This window comes from Rhinopithecus bieti, unplaced genomic scaffold (genome assembly GCF_001698545.2).
Source record: "Rhinopithecus bieti isolate Rb0 unplaced genomic scaffold, ASM169854v2 scaffold_7901, whole genome shotgun sequence".
Lineage (NCBI taxonomy): Eukaryota > Metazoa > Chordata > Mammalia > Primates > Cercopithecidae > Rhinopithecus > Rhinopithecus bieti.
The window spans coordinates 746,345-766,351 of NW_016805596.1; the positions used below are offsets into that span (position 1 = coordinate 746,345).

General features: G+C 62.9%; 2 protein-coding genes across 3 annotated transcripts in view; one reads left to right on the forward strand and one right to left on the reverse strand.

The window, feature by feature from the left end:
• CBARP (CACN subunit beta associated regulatory protein) overlaps positions 1–3,553 on the forward strand; it is an 11,915-nt gene extending 8,362 nt beyond the window's left edge. Inside the window, exons 10-12 of the mRNA XM_017872991.1 lie at positions 349–523; positions 1,493–1,550; positions 3,410–3,553. Coding sequence (XP_017728480.1) covers positions 349–523; positions 1,493–1,550; positions 3,410–3,553 — 377 coding nt within the window. The remainder of the gene's footprint in view (positions 1–348; positions 524–1,492; positions 1,551–3,409) is intronic.
• Positions 3,554–3,616: 63 nt separating this feature from the next.
• The window catches only part of STK11 (serine/threonine kinase 11), a 23,754-nt gene continuing 7,363 nt past the window's right edge, over positions 3,617–20,007 (reverse strand). The window contains exons 2-10 of one of the 2 annotated variants that reach the window (XM_017873039.1): positions 13,468–13,551; positions 12,600–12,689; positions 11,510–11,642; positions 11,298–11,434; positions 10,673–10,800; positions 10,027–10,084; positions 8,837–9,024; positions 5,337–5,547; positions 3,617–4,437 (exon numbers count right to left, since the gene is read on the reverse strand). In XM_017873039.1, coding sequence (XP_017728528.1) covers positions 5,354–5,547; positions 8,837–9,024; positions 10,027–10,084; positions 10,673–10,800; positions 11,298–11,434; positions 11,510–11,642; positions 12,600–12,689; positions 13,468–13,551 — 1,012 coding nt within the window. In that variant the 3' untranslated portion in view covers positions 3,617–4,437; positions 5,337–5,353. Of the gene's footprint in view, positions 4,438–5,336; positions 5,548–8,147; positions 8,384–8,836; positions 9,025–10,026; positions 10,085–10,672; positions 10,801–11,297; positions 11,435–11,509; positions 11,643–12,599; positions 12,690–13,467; positions 13,552–20,007 lie in introns of those variants that run through there. The other variant, XM_017873040.1, reaches the window with a different exon arrangement.

Here is a 20,007-nt window from a genome sequence, read left to right on the forward strand (position 1 = left end):
TGTGTGTGGGGCACAGGCGTTGTGTGTGGGGGGGTCACAGGCATTCTGTGGGGGCAGGCACAAGCATTTGTGTGGAGGGGCACAGGTGTTGTGTGGGGCGGGCGCAGGCGTTCTGTGTGGGGGGGCGCCACAGGTGGTGTATGTGTGTGTGTATAGGGGACACAGGCATTCTGTGTGTGGGGGGGGCACAGGCGTTTTGCGTGTGGGGTGCAGGGTGGAGGTACATGCGGGCTGACGCTGGCGGCACATCCCCTGCGTTCTATGTGTGGGGGGGCACAGGCATTGTGTGTGGGGGGTGGAGGGTGGAGGTACATGCGGGCTGACGCTGACGGCACATCCCCCGCGCAGGTTCCCCCAAGCGGCACCACTTCCAGCGGCAGCGGGCAGCCAGTGAGAGCACGGAGCAGGAGGAGGGGGGCGCCGCCCACGAGGACTTCATCCAGTACATCGCCAGGGCTGGCGACGCCGTGGCCTTCCCACGCCCCCGTCCCTTTCTGGCCAGCCCGCCCCCTGCTCTCGGCAGGTATTTTTCAGTAGATGGAGGTGCTAGGGGTGGACCTGTGGGCCCTTGCCCCGCTTCGCCCCCCCACTAGGCGGCCCAGGGAGCGCTCTCCAGGCCCCGCGGACACGCGCTCACCCGCCTCCAGCAGCAAGGCCCCTCCCAGAGGCTGACTCACTGGGGCCACCTCTCCAGCATGGACCAGAGGAGGGAAGCAGGGAGAAACTGGGTAAGGGTAGGGGGGTGGGTGGGAGGTGGGGGCCCCACCCCCGACGATGGCGCTGGTACTGCCGCTTGCTAGTGGAGAACGAGGCCTGAAGGGTTCTGCTGTGGTCCCGGGCCCTCTCCCACTCCTACCATGCTCCTGAGGGCTGGGCAGACCCTTCTCAGAAACTGCTGTGACCACTCTGGCCAGCAGCACCCCTGCCCCAACCCCAAGGGCAACTTTCCTGAAGCCCAGGGCCCACGTCAGTGGGATGGGAATGGGGCGTGGGGCTGGGGCAGAGCAGGGTTCCTGGGGCAGCCCTGGTCTGGGAGTGACCCTCACGTCTGTGCACCGTCCTCCTCCTGCTGTTTATCCAGCATGGGTGGGCAGAGACCCCTCCTAGCCTGGAGCAGGGGCTGAGCTGGACTCAACCGCATCCAGTCTACCGCCTGCGGCTCCCACATTCACTGGGAGGCTGGGAAAAGGTGACTCCCAGGGAGAAGCGTGTTGACTCTTCCTGGGAGCTTCCAAGGGAGGGGCCCCCGCCGTCTGCAGTCCATCCAGCACGGAGGCACCCTGCTTAAGAAGCAGGCGCTGCAGCTCAGGGTCAATGCAAGACCCGTTCCCTGCAAAACACACCCGCCCATTTTAAAGCTCTCACCTTCCAGGGCCTGCCCGAGTTCCAAGTCCCACCCGGGCCCACCCCTCCCTGATCCAGAGGGCGGGTGGCCGGCCAGGGAGGGGGCGCGGGGCTCGGCCGGGCTCTGACGGTGCGGCCTGGCTTGCAGGCTAGAGGCGGCCGAGGCACCGGGAGGAGCGAGCCCCGATTCTCCCCCTGCGGGCTTGGTGGTGGCTGCCAGGGGCTGCCCTGGACATCCAGGAGCAGGAGGTTGTGGGCTGGGTGGGGAACCAATGCTCTGGGGCCTGGCCCTGCCCAGTCTGCCAGCGGGCATCCTGCCTGAGGTTCTGCAGGTGGCTGGGAGGGCTGAGTGTGCAGGCAGCTTGAGCCAGACCCACCTAGCTCTGGTGCCCTGTGCAGGAGGGCTTTGCACGCCCTGACTGCTCTCAGGCCATTAGGGCACCCAGGATGAGGTAGTAAAGGAGGGTGTCAGGGGCCACCTGGTCACTGTGCAGCATAGAGGGTGGGGCCTGGGGCCTGCTCCCCTCCCGGCCACGCTGGGCTCTCATCCCTGGGAATGTGAGTGGAAGGTGAGTTCTCCAGGGGCCCCTCCTTCGCCGGCTGGCCAGAGCATCAGCTGCTGTGTGACCTTGGCCAAGGCCCTCTGCCTGTCTGGGCTCTGGCTTTCTCTGACACGAAGTAAGTGTTGGACTGCGCCAGGGGTCAGCAAACATTTCCCATCAGACCTTGGATGGTAGTATTCGTGGGGTTATGGTTGGAGAGGCTATGTCTCCACAACTCGGTGCTGTTCTTGAGGCGAGGAAGCAGCAAGAGGCACTGCGTGACAAATGCACGTGGCTGTGTGCCAGAAAAACTTACAGAAGCTCGGGGGTGGGGGCGGCACTTTGCTCTCTGGGCTGTAGCACATAGATCTCTGGACTGTTTAACAGTAGTCCTTCAATTCTGCAGGCCTTGAGTCAGGCAGGATCCTGGAGACAGGGCTGCCTTTTCTGGGCTTGAGGCAGGAGTGTGTGGCGGGAGCAGAGGGGTCCTATCTGTATCTCTGGCAGCAGGGCTGGGGCAGCCCAGAGGGGGTGGGGCCCTGCTCTGCCTTGTGGAGGGGGGGGCAGGTCCAGTTGTCAGGTGAGGCCAGGACAGGGGACAAATGCAGAGAGAAGGTGCTGTCAGCGTGACAGAGGACACGCCATCAGACAGTGGGAGACCCCGTATTGGGGCCTGGCTCCAGCCCGCGGGGGTGGGGTGAGTTCTCCCAACCCCCACCCACAAGGTAGCTAGGGGCCAGAGAGGGGAAGGCCTTCTCCTCTGGCTGCCCCGGTCCGCTGAGAGAATCCAGATCTTGAGATGAATGGGGCCCTGGTGGCAACTAGAGACATTTAGAGTCCGATGAGCTTGCAGCACAACCCAGAACCTGTTTGCTGGGTAACTGCCTCCTTGCCCCTGGGGCCTGCCCACTCAAGCTTCGCTGGGGAGGCTGTTGGGAGAAGGGGGCCGAGACAGGGGTGGGGCAGTACCCCAGCGCTCCCCAGACGAGGGTGGAGCTGGCAGGAGAGGGCACCTCTCTCTCTCTCTCATTAGTCCCCACCAAGCCTGTATGTGACTCTCTCATGCCTTCCATAGTTTGAGCCAGGCTGTGCAGGCCACTAGGTGTCCAAGACACGTCCTTATGAGTGGCCACACCCGAGGCGCCCTCGCCGCTTCAGGGCGCACGCGCAGAGCCCCGGCCGCCCTCGCGCGGTCGAAGTGCGCACTGCTCTGTCCGGTGCTTGCCGGGTGCTGGGCGTCGTGAGGCGCGGGGCGCGGAGACCCCGGCTGGGCGGGAACGAAGGGGCGTGAACGGCTCTGAGCTTCGGGCTCCTGCTCTCCGTCCCGGATCGGGCGGCCGCTTAGACACTCGCAGGGCCCGCCACCCGAGGGACGCACAGCCCACCAGGCCGGATGGAGCCGCCGCGTGCCGGGCGCGTGCGCGAGCTCGCCCGGGTTGGGGCCGCGGGGCGCTAAGGGCCGCAGACGAGTTCACCGCCCTGGGCCGGGAGGCGGCTCAACACCGTGACTGCCGACCCCCGAGACCGTTTACCTCACCGCGGCGTGTGCTGGCGGCAGCCCGCGTCGCCTCCGAGCAATAACTGCGCCGCCGCCGCTGCTGCCGCCGGCCCTGGGGGAGCCGGCCCGGCCCTCCCGTCCCCGAGTCCCCACTGCCCTCCGCATGTGAATGGCGCCCGCCCCGCTGCCGCCCCATCCACGTTGAGACGCGAACAAAACCCAGACGGCCAGGTCCAAGCTTCCCAAGCTTTATTTATTGCCAAATTCGGGCGCCCTCGCCCGCACCACGCCCTCCGAGCCCCCGCCGCGTCTGCACCATCCCGCGGTGGCGTTTCTCGTGTTTTTGTTTTCTGGATGATTATAAATACTGACTGCACACGCCTGCTCGCTCGGAGTTTTCTCTGGGGTCGCAAGAGCGCAGTGGCCTTGGGGGAGGTGAGGGGTCCTGCCCTCAGACCGGGCCGCGGAAGCAGGGTGACCCGAGCGCGCAAAGGCAGCTGCGACGTGAGCCCAACCCCACGCCTCCCCCGCCACCCAGCAGCTCCCAAACACCCCTCACAGCCACAGCTCAAATCCACCTTTTATTTTTTCTTAAAAAAAAAAAAAGAAAAAATGGAACCAACCAAACAAAACCAAAGTGGCCGCGCGGCTTCCGGGCGGTGCTGCATGCATGGCAGGGCCAGGAACCTGGTCTCCACACCCGCCCGCTGGTCTGCGGTGGGGACTGCGCTGGGCGCCCTGCGGAGCACGAGGCCACGGGCGGGGCCAGTAGTCTCCACGTAAAGTGCATCGAGGCCGCCTCCCTCCTCCCTCGCCCGCCCGGGAAGGCTCCGCCCCGGGCTGCAAAGTCAACAAGCGTGCACCGCCCGGCGGCCGAGGGGAGGGCTGTGCCCGGTCCCTGCTGTCCCCGTGCCCGGCCCTGCAGGGTGCTCCGGAGGTCCTGGGTTGCGGTCGGCACAGAGGCATGGCAGCCACCTCTCCGGGAGGGCGGGCGGGACCGGCAGGAAGACTGAGGGCCTGGTGCGGGCACCTGGCGGAGCTCCTGGACACGGGCTGCAGGGGGGAGGGAGGATGGAAGAGGTCAGCCTGGGTACCGGTTCTCCGCTTCCCGCGGGCTCCTGGGAGGATGGAGAAGCTGAGGTGCGGTCATCCGGCTACCGGACTCCAGTGGGGCAGCAGGGGAGGCCAGGGAAGGCCACCCTTGAGTCACTCCTGGGGTACTTTAAGTGTAGCCTCTTGTAGTAGGGTCTGGCAGGCTCTGACGCTGGTGGATGGGCTGTGAGCACCCATTTGGGGGACAGACATGTAACTCAGGCAGTGGCCCCCAAAACTGGGAGAGGGACTGTGGCAAGGCAGGGGGTTCAACCTCGGGCTCCCGTCCACCCTGCATCCTCAGCAGGTGACAAGGGTCTCTGACATCTGGGGCTGGGAGAGGGAGCAGGCACACAGGGAGAGACAGGGCAGCGTCTGGCACGACTCAGCCTCAGCCAGACCTGGCAGCTGGCTCAGAGCCTGGGGTAGCCCAGCAGGGCCATGGAGGTTGCCGTCCCTCCCCACCAGCCACCACCCACTCATGCCCCAAAAGCTTCTGGGCTGAGCCCAGCGTGAGCCTTTCCTGGGAGTAGCCCACGCATAGGGAGGGGGCGCCAGGCCCAGGGCAGGGTCCTCTGAATGCACCCACTCAGAGATGGCTGTGAGGATGGCACAAGCCCCACCCCGAGTCCGACCACACGTAGGCCTCCGTGACCAGCACACTAGCCAGACACCAGGCCCGGAGATACCACCCTCAGTAGGGGTTGTGACGTGGCCAAGCTACCCAAAGGCTACGTGGCAACTATGCACAGCCGTGTGACAGTCGCCATGACTGGCGTGGGCTATGCTCACGGGCTGGCCCCCTGTGGCAATCCATGAGGTTGTCCCACATGCCCCACCCGGGCCCCGCTGCGCCCCACCTGCAGGTGGCCCACCCTCACTGCTGCTTGCAGGCCGACAGCCGGCGGATCTTGCTGCTGGCGGAGCAGGCCTTGCGGGCAGGGTTGGGGGCCCGGCCCTCCGCCTTGGATTTGGTGCTCAGCTGCGCCGCCTCCGTGCCGTTCATACACACGGCCTTGGGGAGGCCCCGGCTCTGTCCATTCTGACTGGCCTCCTCTTCTGGGACCTGTCCTGGGAGGGAGACGGCAAGTGTGGCCTGAGCCGAGGGCCGCACCCCCAGAGCCGCAGGAACCTGGCTGGCCCCCAGCACAGGGAGACACTGACAGCTGTGGCCCAGGCCATGCCCGCCCCGGGTCAGGCCCAAGTCTCTCCAGTCTGAAATGCTGTCCCCCAGCAGCTCTGGGAGGCACCCCCAGGGGATGAGCCTCCCACAGATGGCCTGGGAGGAGTGTCCCCTCCACCCCGTCTGCTGCACCTGCCATGGCCCCAGGTGGAACCCCACCCAGGTACGGTCTACAGGGACTCCTGAGTAGGTGGCAAGCTGACAGGGCAGGACCCTCCCGTGCTCCCCTGGGGTGCCCTGGCCCATAGCTGGTTCTAAAGGTGCAGGAGCCACCACATGCTCACCTGTGAGGACACAGGAAGGCCAGGCTCAGGCCAGACACGCGAAATGCCAGCACAGAACCACGTGGGGAGTAGAGCTCAGCTTGCCAGGGCCCCCAGCCGCCCCCAGTCTCTGCCAGCCACCAACCAGCACCAGCACCTTGTGAAACTCACAGGCCTGGGGCTGCCCACCCTGCCCAGGTGGACAATGTCCTCATAATGGCGGGGGGAAGTGCAGGAAGCTGCCCACATGCTGTCCCTGCCAGTTGTGGTGGTCCGTGAGGACTCTGCCAACACACTGGCTGCCGAGCCACCCCCAAGGCCCCTCCCAGGCGACGTCAGTGGGAGGCTGCCCTGGGCTGCCCCAGAGCTCATGTGCCCAGTGCAGAGCCCCAGCTCCGAGAAGGGGCCAGTGGCTGACTCAGCAGCTTCCAGGACTTGCCACACACCTGCCCGCCGTGTGCACAGGAAGTCACTGGCTTTAAAAAGGCACCTTGGGCCGGGCACGGTGGCTCACGCCTGTAATCCCAGCTCTTTGGGAGGCCGAGGCGGGTGGATCACGAGGTTAGGAGTTTGAGACCAGCCTGACCAACATGGTGAAACCCCGTCTCCACTAAAAATACAAAAATTAGCCGGGCGTGGTGGCGCACACCTGTAATCCCAGCTACTCAGGAGGCTGAGGCAGGAGAATTGCTTGAATCCGGGAGGCAGAGGTTGCAGTAAGCCGAGATTGTGCCATGGCACTCCAGCCTGAGCGACAAAACAAAACTGTCTCCCAAAAAAAAAAAAAGCACCTTAATCAGGAGGCACCAATTGCACCCATAGGTCTGAGCTTACACCCAGCCCATCTCTGCTGGGGCAGACCCTGTGCCCACTCCCATAGGGCCAACCTGGTAGACAAGGTGCCCCAGCTCTGCATCAGTGGGCACAGCCGCCACCAGGGCCCTACCCCCACGAGGCACTGGGACCATCGGTCCCCTCTCCCACCCCACACTCCTGTCTGCGCTGGTGCCCAGGACCTAGCCCAAGCCCCTTCCCTGGGTTCTGGGTGTCGGCAGCAGGACCCCCATCCTCGGTAGGGGCAGGCAAGGCCAAAGTGGAGCCATGCAGGGGCCGATGCAGCAGCCCAGGCAGAGTGTGGAGGACACCCTGACCCAAGGGCACTGGGCTGTCCTGCCCCGATGCAAGCGGGCTCTGCAGGTCAGGGATGGGGCTCACGCTGAGGCCTCAAGCTGAGCCGGTCCCCGGCGCCTGAGCAGTGGAAAGGGCGTCGGCGCCTGAGCACCCAGTGCCGAGTACCGAGGCCTCAGCCATGCCGAGGGGTCCCGGCAGACCCCCCTCTGCTGGGTACTCCTTCCCGCCACCCACAGTGGGCTCAGCAGGGTCATGAAAAAGGTGGCCCAGCCCCTGCCCTCCTCCCCGGCACCTCACCCCAGGGCAGCCCACACAGGGCAGTCTCACACAGGCCTGGAGGGAAGCCAGTGCCGGGTCCTGGCTCAGGGATCCTGGCCTGCAGGGGTGGCCGTGAGGGTCAGCGTGTGGTCCACGTCCCAGCAAGGGCTCTGGCGGCCTGCCTGGGCTGGCCCTGCCCTAATTGGCCCTCCTGCCTGGGATTTGCCTGACTGCCCGTCTTGGGACCCCAGAGCCCTGAAAGGCAGAAGGCCCTGGACCTGGGGTCAAATTGCAGCCAGGCCCCAAGGACGGGCGCCATGAGGGGACCCCACCTCCCAGCACACCCCGGTGACCAGGGTGCCCAGCAGCACCTCCTGTCCCAAAGGACGCGACGGCCGCGGTGCTGCAAATGCAAGAGCCCAGGAAGCGAGACCCTTTGACCCTGGGGGCCCCCACACACTGTACCCTCCCGGGGGCTCCACACTGTGCCCTCCAGGGGAGCCCCCCACACACTGCACCCCTGGAGCCCCCACTGTGCTCTCCCGGGGGCCCCACACTGTGCCCTCCTGGGGACCAGCTACTGAGCTGAGCCTAGAGGTTTGCTGAGGGGCCCGGGGTGCTGAGGGATGTAATGGGGGGGCTCTCTGCAGGGCCCCCACTATTCTGGGACCCTCAGGCCCGGGGGCAGTCCTTGTCCAATGGATCTTCACATCCCAACCTGCCTGGCGTACCCCCCTTCTCAGGCTGGCCCCTGCCCACCACTTCACGCTGAAATCGTGAAACAGAAAGCCCCCGCCATGCTCCAGCCCGAGCACAGCAAGCATCCACCTGCAGACACACTGCACAACTCTTTATGACACAGCCCGGCCCCAGGCGGAACAGAGGCAAGCCGGAGCGTGGCGGGGAGGGGCTGGCTGCCAGTGCAGGCCGCCCCTATGCTAAGGCCCTGAGCTCCTCCTTGGGCACTACTGCGGCGCCGGCCGCGAGGCTTCCTCTCCTGAAAGGTCTGAGCCCTCGCTCTTCTGTGAGCCGTGATCCGCTCTAAGCCCTGCCTCAGACGCCTCCTCGCCACCTGGGGAAGAAGGGCGGCCGGCATCAGGGCCAGCGGGCAGGCCTCAGGGATGGTGGGAGGGAGGGCCACTGGACCCTCTCATGCCGGCTGTCTAAGGGGCCACCCTGCACTTTGGCTCTCACCCGCCCTCCCCCAACCCTGGGGCTCCCCGTCTGCTCCTGCTGGGGCTCAGGCCAAGGCCGATGGGCGGTGCCTGGCTAGGCAGCACCCGGAGAGACGCCTGGGGAACCCTCCTGGCCACATAGGCCTTGGCCAGTGCCCCCGCGCCTTTCAGCCGTGTCCCAGCTGCCTTCAGGACGGAGGTGGCCTGCAGGTAGGCTGGAGGCTTCGGGGACATGGGATTGGTCACTAGAGGACAGAAGCTGTCCTCACTGCAGACAGGCAGGCGCCCTGCTCCTGTGGGACGTCACGGCCGAGTTAGCAGAGCTGGGCAGGGGCCCCCACCAGACTCACCGGGCACCGTGAAGTCCTGAGTGTAGATGATGTCGTCCTCGATGTCAAAGAGGTCCTCGTCCTCGTCCGCGCCGTGCAGGTCCTCCAAGTACGGCACCACAGTCATGCTGCGCCACCGGTCCTTGGTGTCCGGGCTCGGTGGGATGGGCACCGGCGCCTCAGCCGGAGGGTGTTTCTTCCGGAACCAGCTGCAAACGCCCAGAAGCAGTGGTGCCTATCAGGCTTGCACCAGGATGGTGCAGCTGCTCAGCCTGGCTCCTCTGTGCTCAGGGTACCTGCTGCATGCTCAGGAGCCGGAACCAGGCTGCGCACTGGGTGGCTGTGACCACAGACGCTCAGCCATGCCCTCCCGGAGCAGGCAGGCTGCCAGGACCTCAGTCTGTAGCCCTGACCTCACTCCAAGCCTGACAGATGTCCCCTCCACCCCGAGGCCTGACCCCCGCCACGCCCAGCCTCAGGCCTGTCTCCAGGTGGCACTCAGAAGCCAGCACCCACCAGACGGATGTCAGCAAAGGCCAGAAGGGGGCCTGGGGGCCATGAATGCATCCTAACCCAGGAGGCTATGGGGGCAGCCCCAGCACCTGCCAGGCTCCCAGCGGCCCCTGAGCTACGCAGAGATCCCCAAGGCACAATCAGCACCAGTGCCTCAGCGGTCTGGACACTCCCACTCCCAGAGCTGGTCTCTGGGGGGCCTCGGGGCTTGAAGGGGCTCCAGCACAGGGCTCAAGGGACTCCAGGGGCTGGTGCAGAGGAGCAGAGCCCACGAGGCGAGGGAGGTCGCACTGCGGGGCCTGCTGTCCCCGCCTGCTGCTCTGTCTTCTCTGTCACAGAGCTGGGTGCTCTTGGCTGGATCCCAACCAGACTGTGCTGTTGGGAGCCCCAGCAGGAGGGTAAAAAGAGAGGCTCTCGCCAGTGTTCGGGGCCAGCTGTGCCTTTCCCAGTGTGTCTCTATGCCTAGGGCAGGGACGGATGCACATCCTCACTCAGATCCCAGCTCGGACAAGGCCTGTCTGGCCAGTAACAGGGCATTGCCCAGAGAACCCACTCGGGCCCTGAGAACTGCGGGCACTGCAAGGGGTCTGCCCCAGCCCAGCACCCCCACCATGCCCTGCTCTGGCGCCCACTCAACCCGCTGCCCACGTGGCCGGCCTCCCTGCGGTCTCGGCCCCACTGCCCCGGGGGCCGCCCACCTGTGCTGCCGGATCTGCCGGATGGAGAACCTCTTGGCCGGCTCGTACTCAAGCATCCCTGAGGAGAAGCCGGCGAGGAGCCAGTCAGCCGGGCACAGGCCTGAGACCCCGCCAACCGTCCCACCTGACCAGCCTGTTGTCAGGCCCCAGGTGATACCTGGATGCTCCCAAGGGGGCCCCTCGAATAGGTGGCCTCCCTGACAGAGGCCACTCCAGGGGACAGGCCGGGGACAGCCTCTGCGTGGCTGGCTGGGAGACAGGGCTGGGCTGGACGGCCAGGGTGGTTCCATTCTCCCAAGGCCACTGGGCAGATGGACGGACGGCCAGTGCCACCTGCTGCCCACACACAGGAAGTGCGGCAGGACGAGCCTGCAGGCCAGGGAGCCCCGAGGGCGGGGCTGGGGGAGGCGCAGGGCAGCACTGCTCTCAAGGGTGGGAGTTCAGAGGTGAACAGGGTCCAGAAGCAGGCGGAGCTGAGGGACCCGGCAAACCAGGCCCTAGTGGGAGGCTGGCCTCTCCGCTCAGTCCTCTCAGTGCCTGCAGGGGTCTCAGGGCCAATAGCCCCCCACCTAACACCCCCCACCCTGCATTTCTGCACAAAAGCCCCGCCTCCCTGGGGCTGTGGGCAGAGGGACGAGGCCCCCACCTTTCAGCAGGTCGGAGAGCGGGGGGCCACAGTCACCCGGGATGGCGTAGCTCCCCTTCCCGATGTTCTCAAACAGCTTGTAGATGTTGTCCCCTTCGAAGGGGTACAGACCCGTGGTGATGTTGTAGCTTCATTTCGAGGGGAGAGAAGAAAGGTGTGGTCAGTCAAGGTGGTCGATGCCCCGGGAGCCCCACCTCTGCCCCAGGGACGGAGCCCTTGCATGGCTGCTGGACCACAGGCCCTGCAGACTCAAGGACACCTCTGTCTTCACTGCCTCCCACTAGTGGAGGCCATGGGGCAAGAGGGGAGCGTCCTCTGGACCCACCCGGGGAAGGGGCCTGGAGCCACTCTCACCCGCCCAGCTTCCCTGTGGGGCTCTGAGAGGAGGGTTGGTTGTGACACTCTGTGAAGATCCCTGACAGGCCAGGCTGCATGTCACATGGGTGAACCACCATCTGCCGTGTGAGCTACGTCTCCATAAAGTAAGCGCCCCCAGCGGCTGTGGCCAGTGAGGGTCTAGGCTGGTGGCTATGCCCTGCACCCACAAGCCAGGAGCTGCCCAAGATGCAGAGGCCCCTCCGAGCTCTGCGTGTGGCGAGTGCCAGGGCGGGGCCAGGGCACTTACAGGGTGACCCCAGCTGACCAGATGTCCACCTTGAAGCCGGAGAAGGTGTCCAGGCCGTTGGCAATCTCGGGTGGCTGGAAAGCCGGGGAGCCCTGGCTGGTCCGGCAGGTGTCATCCGCCGCAAACGGGTGCAGTGCCTGTGGCAGTGCCGTGCAGCCCTCAGGGAGTGCCCGGGAGGGGGCGCCCCAGGGCCCCCCCTAGCACGTGCCTACCTCGGCCACGCCCAGGTCGGAGATTTTGAGGGTGCCCCCGGTGGTGAGCAGCAGGTTCCCAGGCTTGATGTCCTTGTGCACGATGCCCTGGCTGTGCAGGTACTCCAGGCCGTCAATCAGCTGACAGAAGTACCTGCGGGCAGCACACACCTGTCTTGGGACGGAGGCCTCCCTGTCCCTCACAGGGGTCCCCTCTGCAGCCACCTGGGAGCCTCCCAAACACCACAGGCCCAGCTGGGGAGTCACGGAGGTCTAGGCACAGAGGGCAGAGGAAAAGCTGGGTCCAGTAGGGAGCCAGGCCTGAGCCTGCAGTGACCACCCTCACCCAGCCGAGTCGCATCTGGCAGGGCCCCGAATGTCCACAGGTCTCATTTCCCTGTGGGCCACAGGCCAGCTGCACCCCAAAGGCTTGCTGAAACAGCAGGCCCCTCCCTGCCCCCTGCAGTCCTGCAGCAGCAAGGGGCCCTGACTCTGCGGCCAACAGATCTGCACCCAGGAGGTCCGGTCGGGGCAGGTGACTGCTGGGACGGGATAGGGGCAGGCCGCCGGCCTCAGGCAGCAGGCCCAGCAAAGATGGAGGCAGGAGGTTGACAGCAGCCCCGCCTGTGGATGCCACACACGGGAGTCCCCAAAACTGTTTTTAAAAACTTAGGCCTTCACAGGGTGGGGCGCGGTGGCTCACGCGTGTAATCCCAGCACTTTGGGAGGCTGAGGCAGGTGGACCACGAGGTCAGGAGTTCAAGACCATCCTGGCGAACACAGTGAACCCCTGTCTCTACTAAAAATACAAAAAATTAGCCGGTCGTGGTGGCGGGTGCCATGGTCCCAGCTACTCAGGAGGCTGAGGTAGGCGAATGGCGTGAACCAGGGAGGTGGAGCTGGCAGTGAGTGGAGATCGCACCACTGCACTCCAGCCTGGGCGACAGAGTGAGACTCCGTCTCAAAAAATAAATAAATAAATAAATAAATAAACAACTTGGGCCTTCATGTCAATGAAGATCAGGACAAGCAGTGTGGCCACAGGGAAAGGAGCCTGCCCTGCCCGGCCCCCAGCCCCCGCTTCACCCTAGCCCCTGCCCCGCGCACACACCCGTGGGCCTGGCACACCGGGAAACGCTTCTCTGGCACGCTGTCCAGCATCTCCTGCATGCCACACACGCAGTACTCCATCACCATATACGTGGGGTGCTAAGGACACACAGCTCAAGAGGCGGCCCCACTCACAGGACCGGGGAGCACAGGGGCCAGAGAAGGGGTTCTGGAGGGACCCTCTGCAACCACCCTGCCCCTCCTCGGACCAGGGCCCACCCTGCCCTCACACCCCTCTGAAAAGGCCCCAGTGTCCGGGAGGAGGGAGCCTCCATGGGAGTGGAGGACAGGGCTGACTCTTGGGGCAGTGTTCCTGTGGGACTCACGACCCCCACCCCGCCCATGGGCCGGGGATGGTACCTCCTGGACGCCCCCACAAGCAGGCTCGGTCCACACAGGATGACTGCGTGACTCTGAACACAGCCCCAGCCTCAGGACCACTTCTGCTCTTGCTCTGGCACAGGGCCTCAAGCAAAGTCCCCGTAGGGAAGCTGTGCACGGAAGACCAATGGGGGGAGTCTACAGATGACACAAGGACACGCCCAGCCACGACCAAAATGGCCCACAACATTCAGCCTGCGTGGCCTGCCTCACCCCTGGTTAACCTTGGAGAAGACTATGAGAAAAAAGGGTCTTGACACCCCACGGCTCCAGGACACAGGACACAGGGGCGGGGGCTCGGGGCCCGTTTCAGCAAGCTGCTCAGCCACTCCCACAATGGCTGGCTTCCAGGGAGCCAGGGAAGGCCACTGCCCTCGTGCGTCAGCCTCCTTCAAGTAGACAGGAGGGGAGCAGGCCTCGGGGCAGGCGGACCCAGGGCCCCAGCCCCTCCCACGGAGGCCCCACGGCCCCAACACCAGAAAGGATATATTTTCTGCTTCTCTTCGTTGTATAACACGTCCACCAGCTGGATGACATTTTTGTGCCTTAACCTCCTCAGTAGTTGAATTTCCCTGGGGCAGAGAGGACAGGGGGGTGTCAGCCAACCTCAATGTCAGGACGATGACCCGGATCCCTGGAGTTAGGCCTCCCCATCTCCCCATGGAGGTGGCGCACCTCTGCCCTTCCCTGGAGAGAAGCTGTGGGTTCACAGTGCTGGGGCAGGGCCCTGCAGGGGCCACACGTCCAGGCTCGGGGCAGTAGGGGGTGGGAGCACAGCGCCCTCCAGTCTGTCACCAGCCAGTGAGAGCTCTGGAGGACACAGTTAGGACACTCTTTTTTTTTTTTTTTTTTGAGGCAGAGTCTTGGTCTGTCACCAGGCTGGAGCACAGTAGCCCAATCACAGCTCTCTGCAGCCTCTGCCTCCCGGGTTCAAGCGATTCCCCTGCCTCAGCCTCCCGAGTAGCTGGGACTACAGGCATCCGCCACCACACCTGGCTAATTTTCTGCATTTTAGTTGAGACAGTTTCACCATGTTGGCCAGGCTGGTCTCGCTCTCCTGACCTTGTGATCTGCCCGCCTTGGCTCCCAAAGGACAGTGTGAATTGAGCTTCGTAACTCAGTAACAGTTTTGCTTCCTAGAAACCAGACTACTGTGATGGCAGCACAGATGGAAGCTGGGCCATGGCAGGAACCAAGGTGAGCTGGGGTCCTGGTGACGGCTCCGTCACACAGTACAGCCCCCTGCCGCCAAGGGCTCCCAGCTCTTCAGAGGGTCCCACTCCTTGGAGGGTGGGCCGCAGGTGAGCTGGAAGCATGGCCCATAGGAAGGGGCACCAGGAGGAGAAGCCACAGAAGGAGACATCGAGGGGTCCTGCCATGCCCACCCGCCTGTCACTGCCCACTCTGCAGCTGCCCCTCGCCGTCCACGCCCACCTGCCTGTCACTGCCCCCTGCAGCTGCTGCCCTGCCATCCACACCCACCTGCCTGTCACTGCCCCCTGCAGCTGCACCCCTGCCGTCCACGCCCACACCACCTGTCACTGCCCCCTGCAGCTGCTGCCCTTTGCGTCACACCAACTCCGGCCTGTCAACTGCTTCCCCTGCAGCTGCGCCATGTCTGCCACGGGGCCCAACCTGCTGTCACCCAAAGGGTCGGCCCAGCCAGGGCCAGAGAGCATGGTCCCCTCTTTTGCAAAGCTGTTTCCTTTCTTCCAAACGTTTGGCCCTGCCAGCGCAAAGTGGCCTTCCCGGCCTTGTTCATCCCCGGCACTACAAGGAGGTTTCAAGCAAGGTTGGAATCACCTGAAGCTTCAGGAAGTTGGAGACCAGCCTGAGCAGAAACATGGCAAAAACCCTGGTCTCTACTAAATAACAACAAAATTAGCCAGGGGCATGGAGGTACATCCTAGCTACTCGGGAGGCTCAGGTGGGAGGATCACTTAAGCCTGTAGTTACCTGTGATCGCGTTACTGCACCCCAGCCTGGACAGCAGAATGAGACCCTGTCTCAGAAAAACAACAACAACAACAACAACGAAATGACAAGGAGCCCGTGGGCGGGCGTGGAAAAGTCTGCAGCTCCTCCAAAGGCCCATCGCCTGTGAGCCAGCAGCTCCACTGCCAGGCACACACCCTGAGGAACAGCACATGCCACGCAGAAACTGTGCACAAGGCGCTCACAGCAGCAGGACGCACAGCAGCCAAGATGTGGAACCGCCTGGGGGCCTTCCACAGATGAGGGTCAGCCCAGCCCATCCACACCCTCAACACGGCTCAGCCACAAAAACCAGCGAAGCTGACGCGAGCCACAGCCTAGATGCACCTTGAGGACGTCACACTGAGAAATACCAGACACTAAAGGACGCACAGTGTGTGATGCCCTTTCTATTTTTCCTTTTTTTTTTTGAGACAGGGTTTCCCTGTCGCCCAGGCTGGAGTGCGCCTCCCAGGCTCAAGCGATCCTCCCACCTCAGCCCCCCAAGTAGCTGGGACTACAGAGGTGTGCTACCATGCCCAGCTAATTTTTGTATTTTAGTAGAGACAGTTTCACCATGCTGCCCAGGCTGGTCTCGTTTGTACTAGGCTCAAGCCACCTGCCCACCTCGGCCTCCGAGGTGTCACTGGGATGACACGATTCCATTTCTTTTTTTCTTTTTTTTTTTTTGAGATGGAGTCTCACTCTGTCACCAGGCGATAGAGTGCACTGGCGTGATCTCAGCTCACTGCAACCTCCATCTCCAGGGTTCACGCCATTCTCCTGCCTCAGCCTCCTAAGTAGCTGGGACTACAGGCGCCCGCAACCACGCCCAGCTAATTTTTGTATTTTTAGTACAGACAGGGTTTCCCCATGTTGGCCAGTCTGGTCTCCATCTCTTGCCCTCGTGATCCGCCTGCCTCGGCCTCCCAAAGTTCTGGGATTACAGGTGTGAGCCACCGCGCCCAGCCGACAGGATCCCGTTTCTATGCAATATCCAGGACAGGCCAATCTAGAGTCAGGAAGTGGATTCAGAGTGGCCAGGAGCTGGTGGAGGGGATGGAGAGTGACACAATGGGAATGGGGCTGGCTTTTGGGGTGACAGATGTTCTGGAATTAGAAAAATAGTGGTTGCACAGCCATGTGAATGTACTCGATGCCAGTGAACTGCACACTGTGAACGAGTGAGTTGCACAGTATGCAAATGACATCCCCCCCCAAATTTTTTTTTTTAATCCTTAACAGGAAGCCCAAGCAGAGCATAAAAAACAGCTGGGGGGCCAGACGCGCTGACTCACGCCTATAATCCCAACACTGGGAGGCCGAGGCGGGAGGATCACCTGAAGTCAGGAGTTCAAGACCAGCCTGGTCAACACGGTGAAACCCTGTCTCTACTAAAAATACAAAAATTAGCCAGGCGTGGTGCTAGGTGCCTGTAATTCCAGCCACTCGGGAGGCTGAGGTACAAGAATCGCTTGAACCTGGGAGGCGGAGCTTGCAGTGAGCCGAGATCGCAACAGTGCACTCCAGCCTGGGCGACAGAGCCAGACTCCATCTCAAAAAAAAAAAAAAAAAAAGCTGCGGGGGGCAGAGGTGTCCCATCACCCAGGCTGCCCCACCCCCAGCCCAGGGCTGCCTCTTGCAGGAAGCCTCGGCTCACCTTTCCCTCCCAGTGCACCAATCCCAGCGCTCACTGCTCAGTGCTCTCAGGACAACCTCAGAAGGCCGAGGCCTGGGCTCTGCCAGGGTTGCAGGCTGCGCTGGGGCTGGGCCTGGACAAGGGGCCGCCAGCTTGGGGAGGGGCTGGGAGAGCAGGATGAAGGGAAAGGGAGGTGGGTGACGGGGACAGGGGCACAGAGGGACAGTCCCCCCAGAAGAGATGCCAGTGAGCAACTGGCTCCGGCCCCTGGCTATGCCTGGTGCCCTGTAGGACTGCCCAGCCCTGAGCACGTCCCCCCACCTCCACTGACCACCTCGGGCCTGGTCTGCTCGCTGGAAGCCCTGCGTCTCGCCTCTCTCCAGGCTATGTGGTGGTGGCACCAATTCCCAGTAGGGCCCGGGAAGGTTATTTTTAGAGCTGGCTGGGGCCTGTGTCCACAGCCTGGCAGGCGCCCAGAACATTGAAGGGGACGCTGAGGGCCAGGCTGGGCTCAGCAAAGGCCCCGGGGCCCAGTGCCCTCCTGCCTGCCAGGCTGCTCAGGAGAGCTCAGGGTGGGCCCGAGAGGCCTGGCTCAGCCCCAGGTCCCTTTGTTCCCCAGGGCTGTGTGTGCCCTAACCTCCCCTGCTGACGAGGGTCACAGGCCATTCCCAGGAGGCAAGACTTGCCTTCTATTCAGAGGAGATGAGTGGTGGGGGGCGGGGAGGGTGCTGTTTTCAGACAGCAGGGTCCGGATGCTCGGACACACAGGGCCTGAGAGCCTGACGCTCCACCACGAGGCAAGAGCGCCCCTTTCCTCAGCAGGAGCCAGCTACAGGAAGGGAAGGTGGCCCAGGACAGCCTGTTCCAGCCTCCTCAGTGGGGCCAAGGGAGCCACGGGCCCTCAGGTCCAGCACTGCTCTCACCCACCTCCTGCTGCCTGTGCAGGCACCACCCCCGACCCACCCAGGCTCCAGCACAGTCCTAACCCTGAGGAGGGGCGGCAAAGCCAGGGGCTCAACCTGCGTGCAGCCTCAGAGCCGTAAATGCAAATGAGGGTGGAGGACTCCCCCCAACAGAAACCTCCCTGCTGACACCAAGTCTCCCCTGCGAGCCCTCATTCTACAGATGGGGGAAACGGGCACAGCAGGAACCTGCCCTCCACGAAGGCGCCTTGCCCTGCCTCCACCTCAACAGGGACACTTCACAGCAGCAGGACACACAACAGGTGAATCGTGGAACAGCCCAGGCACTTCTGAGCAGGTTGGCATAGACCAAGGGACACTGGGTGGCCTGTTTAATTAAAAGGGACCATGGCATTCTGCGCAGGCGCGAGTCCCCTGATCTATGCCGGGGAGGGGTGGGGGTGAGCTGCCCCACCTGGTGGCAGTCCCCTCTGGGATGCTGGGGGCATATCGGCCTCTCCAGATTGCCAGGCTTCCTTCGACGTCTCCAGCCAGAAAACGAGCAGAAGAGGAGGCCCAGTGAAACCCCAGAGCTTGGCGAGGAACAGGAAGTGCCTCCACCGGGGGAGCCCGGCTCCCGGGGCGTCGCCAGCCGCTCCGAGATGCCACGTTAGGGACCCACTGGGCTTGCCCAGGCAGAGTGGATTTCTTTCTTTCTTTCTTTCTTTTTTTGAGACAGAGTCTCACTCTGTCGCCCAGGCTGGAGTGCAGGGGCACGATCTCTGCTCACTGCAAACTCCGCACCCCTGGTTCACACCATTCTCCTGCCTCAGCCTCTGGAGTAGCTGGGACTGCAGGCGCCACCACCACACCCAGCTAAGTTTTTTGTATTTTTAGTAAAGATGGCGTTTCACCCTGTTAGCCAGGATGGTCTCGATCTCCTGACCTCGTGATCCGCCCGCCCCTGCCTTCCAAAGTGCTGCGATTACAGGCCTGAGCCACTGCGCCCGGCCCAGAGTGGATTGTTTAGCTGACTTGTTGATTAGCAGGACAGGAAGTAGGAAGGAGAGTCACTCAAGCTCACAGAGAGGTGGGGACAGGAGCCTCCGTCTGCCTAGAAACAGATCATACAGGTAAGAGACGGACGCCTGCGGCTCCGAGCAGGACTGGGAGACACACGGAGACCTGGGAACTCCCAGCTCCAGACCGAGTGCCCACGTCCCTGAATCCCTCCTGATGCGGCTGAAACAAGGCCCTCGAGGATTCGAGCGGAACGCCGCTGAGCGCACGTGCACAGAAGCAGCCACGAGTCGCAGGCAGAGGCGGGAGCAGCCCGAGTGTCCAGCCACAGATGAGAGGTCAAACGCGGCGTGGCCCTCCACACGCTGGAATGTGGCGCAGCCAGGAGCAGCAGCGAGGCTCGGACCCAGGCCACTGGCGCGGATGCACCTTGAGGACAGCACACTCCTTGAGACAGGCCAGACACAAAAGGCCACGCGGTGTGTGACGCCACTCATGTGAAATGTCCAGGACAGGCCCATCCAGAGGCAGGAAGAGAATGAGTGGGTGCCAGGACTGGGGAGGGAATGGGGACTGACGGCTGATGGAGACGGGGTTTCCTTCTGGGGTAATGAGAATGTTCTGGAAGTTGATAGACGTGATAGTTGCACAACTCTGTCAATGCACTATATGCCACTGAATTACACACGTTAAAAATGTGAACTTTAGGCCCAGTACTATGGCTTACATCTGTAATCCCAGCACTTTGGAAGGCCAGGTAGGATTACTTAAGGTCTGGGGTTCAAGACCAGCCTGGGCAACACAGTGAGACCTTGTCTCTATAAACTTAAAAAAAAAAAGGTAGGCCGGGTGCAGTGGCTCACGCCTGTAATCCCAGCACTTTGGGAGGCTGAGGCGGGCGGATCACAAGGTCAGGAGATAGAGACCATACCGACTAACACGGTAAAACCCTGTCTCTACTAAAAATACAAAAATAAAATTAGCCGGGCGTAGTGGTGGGCACCTGTAGTCCCAGCTACTCAGGAGGCTGAGGTGGAAGAAGGGCGTGAACCCAGGAGGCGGAACTTGCAGTGAGCTGAAATCGTGCCACAGCACTCCAGCCTGGGGGACAGAGAGAGACTCCGTCTCATAAATAAATAAATAAAAGCTGAATGTGGCGAAGCAGTGGCTCACGCCTGTAATCCCAGCACTTTGAGAGGCCGAGGCAGGCGGACTACTTGAAGTCAGGAGTTCAAAACCAGCCTGGCAAACATGGTGAAACCTCGTCTCTACTAAAAACAAAACAACTAGCCAGGTGTGGTGGCAGGCGCCTGTAAGCCCAGCTACTCAGGAGGCTGAGTCAGGAGAATCACTTGAACCGAGGAGGTGGAGGTTTCAGTGAGCCGAGATCGCGGCACTGCACTCCAGCCTGGGTGACAGAGTGAGACCCTGTCTCAAAAAAATAAGAAAAATAGGCCGGGCGCGGTGGCTCAAGCCTGTAATCCCAGCACTTT